Raw genomic sequence first — 4,278 nt, forward strand, 5'->3', positions numbered from 1 at the left:
CAAATAGGAGAGGTACAACATCACAGTTCACCTGCTAGAATAAACTCCCAATGAGATTTAAAAACCATTGTGCTTATTGCAAAACATCACATCTTTCAATTTGCCTTGACCTAGACTAAATATTATTGACATTTGCAGAAAATCTTTAGAGTAGCGAGTGTGAAATACAAAGCGAAATACAAGCCAACGGGAATCTCTATGGCAAATGAAACGACGCTTGACCCTCATAACCAAGCACGCGATTGTATCGCTTGTCTAAGTAGATTCTAGTAAAGCTTCATCTCGCCTTTGTAGCTTTTTCGTTGTATTACCGAATACCTGTATGCTCGGCAGATGTATTCGAATACGTAATGACGAGTTGAATCAACAGGGCAACTTTTACATCCAGATGTGCCTCCATTGGTACTAGCAGCCCTGTACCCGAAGTATGTGACTCCAGATTTCAATGGTGCGCAATTGATTGTCACTATCGTCAAATCTATCCAATCGTAGTAGATAAACTCGCTCCTTTACGCAATAGACGCAATCGTCAACGCGGTGCTGATTGTATATCGTTAAACAAATCACAGCGAGCAAGGAGCAGAAAAAATAAATGCAACGTCCAAAGCTACACGTGCATATATGAGACAGACACCTTCAATACTTGATGTGCTTTGATGACAAGCAAAACATACTGTTTGATCAAACATGCCACATGTAAGGTCAAAACACACATCTTACGGCCGAATTCCCGAACAAGGCGATTGATGAACTGCCATCCGTGGCTGCAACCCTGCATCAAGCGGAACACCCCGTTTGCAGGTGAAAGTGGTGGCGGTAGCTATATCAAATACGAGCAGGGAACATGTTGGCTACAGGCATGTCCACGTTTTAAGAAAATTGTTGCTGACTTTTAATTGCACAATGCTGCGATTAGAAGTATTGAGCTCATAGACTGATGACACTGCTTACATACAGGTAAGTAGGTACAGTGCCTAATGTAAACCTTAATTCTGCACACGAACCTTGTTCGGTGGAGGGAAATCATTCCAAACCATGTACACCACGGGTAGCGTGTTGAAACCTTTCTTCTGGTACGGCGGCATATCCTTAGTCAGCGATGCAACGACCTCCACACATGCGCCTATATGCGCGACTTCGAGTGCACCTTCTCGCACTAGTAGCTCTGTGCGGCAGTTGACAATGCTTGACTCCCGATTGTATGGTGCTATGCGCAGGTGTGTTGCGTCCACCAATCCTGGGTATGGTGAGATTGTAGAACGTAGGCATGGGAGAAGAAGCTGCCGTGTTCGCGTATAGATCTGACTATAAGCCATACAGACATACACGCAATTGGGAGCTCCGAAAGGGAAATATACTGATGCTGTAAACATCATCGAACAAAACCACTGCCCAGTGCACCATCACGAACATGACAATCACGCTAGTAAGACACATGATTGATGCCTACAAAGTTGATTGGTAGTTGTCATGATGTTGTCCCTTCCTCAGACACCTATATGTGAGCAAAAGACATATGGCAATAGATCTGGTATGTCCAGGTAGATGCACAGGTACAAGTCAGCAAAAACGTACCTATCAAACGCTGAGTGCCATACACTCGGTATCGCTCATCTTCAATCAGTGTGCCTGAGCAGACCTTGCACACTAAATGCGAAGGATAGCAACTAACCACAACAACTGCCTTACACGTGTCCACCTCGCATACCAACCGCATCGAACGTGTGTAGGGAATGTTCTCTGAGATGTCGAATATGATGCCAAATATGCGCACAAGCCCTCTTCTCTCGTATGCATGTCTGCCTGAATTGTATCTCCCTTTCTTTTCCAGCTGCCGCACAACACCGCCAAAATGATGTAGTTGCATAGACAGTAGCAGGCGTTGACCATACATAGGACCGCTCAGCATCGAGCGTGTGCCTACAAGGCTCGCGAACACCGCGCTAAGAGTACTCCGAAACTCGTGAGGATTCTGCAACAGGCTCCGGCATGCATCTGGAGCATTGCTAGAAAAATCTACCAGATCGAGACTCAGAGATATGGGCACAATGTGCAGCTCACTATTCGCAGCGCCAACCCTCTGCACATGCGCGTAGCATTGTTCAGACAAATCTTGCAACAATGCGGCCTCATTGATATTGCTAATCAAATAGGTACATAGCTCCTCGTACAAAGTGGTGGTGGTCTCTGCGTCTGCCAGTAGATGTGGTGCTGTCAAATGCCCCTGTACGCTAGTCGAGTCCTTATGACTGGTAGCCACCTCAGATGGTACCGACTGGTCGACTACTACGGATACACCATTCAACATGCCAGAAAGTACACTATCTTCCATGGCATCCATATTGTTAAACGTTTGTTCGAATAACCCGTCGTTAACGTCAGTGCACTCATCTCCTCTCTCAATGCTACCAATACGGCGGAATAAAGACTCGCCCCCACGAGTGCATTCCGCACTACCATTCGCACTCGGTAGCTCACTTTGTGTATCACCGGAGGGCTGCGCGTGATACCTGAATCTTTCCAACTTAGAAATTGTGCGTGCTCCTAGATTCGTGATAATTGAAGAGGCTTGTATTGTACTTGGACTGTCAGGAGTCAAAGACGAGCGGTTGCACTCAAGCATCTCATTGCGCTCGGGTGTATGATCCTTTGCATGTTGAGTATTGCGTTCACTATTTGAAGCCATCGGTGTGAGCTGCTTTCTACTATTACTCGCTATCATCGAGTCAGAGTGCGTAATTACTTCTTCGCCAATGCTATCATCACCACTGACATTGCTCAACGACTGTGGTGTTGAGGGTTGCGTGAGATCCGGCACCACCGATTTGTCATGTGTAGGTATACATCCCACTGAGCATATAAACTTAACGGAGTGCGCCTGTGTTTGCGGCTCTTGGCCTGGCTGTAAAATAGCGTGAGAGCCTCTTGGCGGATGTTCAGCAGCTTCTCCGCCCGTGCAATTTTTTACTAACAGTTCGTCATGCACACATACACGCTCCTTACGAAGCGTGTTGATACTCGACGCTCGCTTGCCGAAAGCATCCGATACACAATTGCTGACTGCACCAGATCCAGCGCCTTTCGATAGCGTTCGAGTGGAGGACACGCCAGCAGATTTCTCGTGGGATAACCAGGGAGTTTCTATATCATCCTTGACCACTTGTGGTACAATGATCTCCGTACTCGCATAGTCATCTATCTGCACTGGCGTATTACTCGCCGGGACAGATACAGACTGCACCACACAATCGACTGAACCGTTTTCCAACCCGTCATTGGAGCTTGATTCCGAATTTTCGACATTTGACGTAGCATTTGTGTAAGTATCCATATTTAGTTCACCACATTCCGCAGAAGTGTCCCTTGGTAGTGCCGACGATATGAGGGATGCTCCGCTGGGTACTGTGCATTCGGAGTCATGTGGAGAAGCCAGAATGTTTGTGCAATTGCTCAGGCTCCGCGCAATGATGGCGGTACGCCTCAAATTATCGATACCTCCTTGGTCACGCGCAATACCGTTTGCAGCCGGTACAGAACTGTCAAACACAAATCCACTGGCCTGGTCCCTCTCGTCCACTCGTGGTGTCCCGTTTCTGGCCGTCACGCTGTGGTAGTCTATTGCAGGTGCTGAACGAACTACCTGTACCAAACTTCCCTCATTATTCACACAGTTGCTATTAGCATGATTTGGCAAGGCTTCGTCTATACCACTTCTCGGCACCCTGCTTAACTGCTCGTTATAGTTTTCACTCGTACCCGTCTGGTTTGCTGTTTGTTCTAAACCCAAGTCCTCTTGCAGTAAAACCTTACCATCCCTTGGCTGCTTGAAAGGTTCGTCAGATACATTAGAGTGTGGATCTGATGAGTTGCCAAGAGTAGCGCTCTTGGCTACATTATTCGCATATTTGTGTAACGTTTCGGTCGCAGTTGATCGTCTTCTAGGCTGCAGTGGGACGAACTTCTTGTAGATTGTCTGCCTCAAACACCGAGTCGGCACGTTGATAGTTTGCGAGCCCGACATCCTCTGTTGTGGCAGTACGTGAAAACGCTGACATTAGCATAAGTAAATTGTCGACCGTCAGCGATACGTTTAACGCTGTGATGACAGCTACATAAACACAGCCAGGGTGTGATCACTTGTAATACAAATAGAATCCTTATGTCAAGCATCGATACCAGACCCATTTGATAAGTCAGCCGTACTTGGCATGGAAACGTCAGTCGGGGACAAGCTCATCAGTCGAAATCTCATCCCCTGATTACATCCCAAGGGCAGCT

At 47.0% G+C, this 4,278-nt stretch overlaps 1 protein-coding gene across 1 annotated transcript; it reads right to left on the reverse strand.

Moving 5' to 3' along the window:
- Nucleotides 1–986: 986 nt before the first annotated feature.
- SARC_02081 (hypothetical protein) lies at nt 987–4,021 on the reverse strand (the record flags this gene model as incomplete). The annotated part of the gene is made up of 2 exons (XM_014304168.1): nt 987–1,237; nt 1,576–4,021. 2 exons carry the CDS (start codon nt 4,019–4,021, stop codon nt 987–989), a joined length of 2,697 nt encoding a protein of 898 aa, XP_014159643.1.
- Nucleotides 4,022–4,278: the final 257 nt, after the last annotated feature.

Source organism: Sphaeroforma arctica (assembly GCF_001186125.1).
Source record: "Sphaeroforma arctica JP610 unplaced genomic scaffold supercont1.90, whole genome shotgun sequence".
Lineage (NCBI taxonomy): Eukaryota > Ichthyosporea > Ichthyophonida > Sphaeroforma > Sphaeroforma arctica.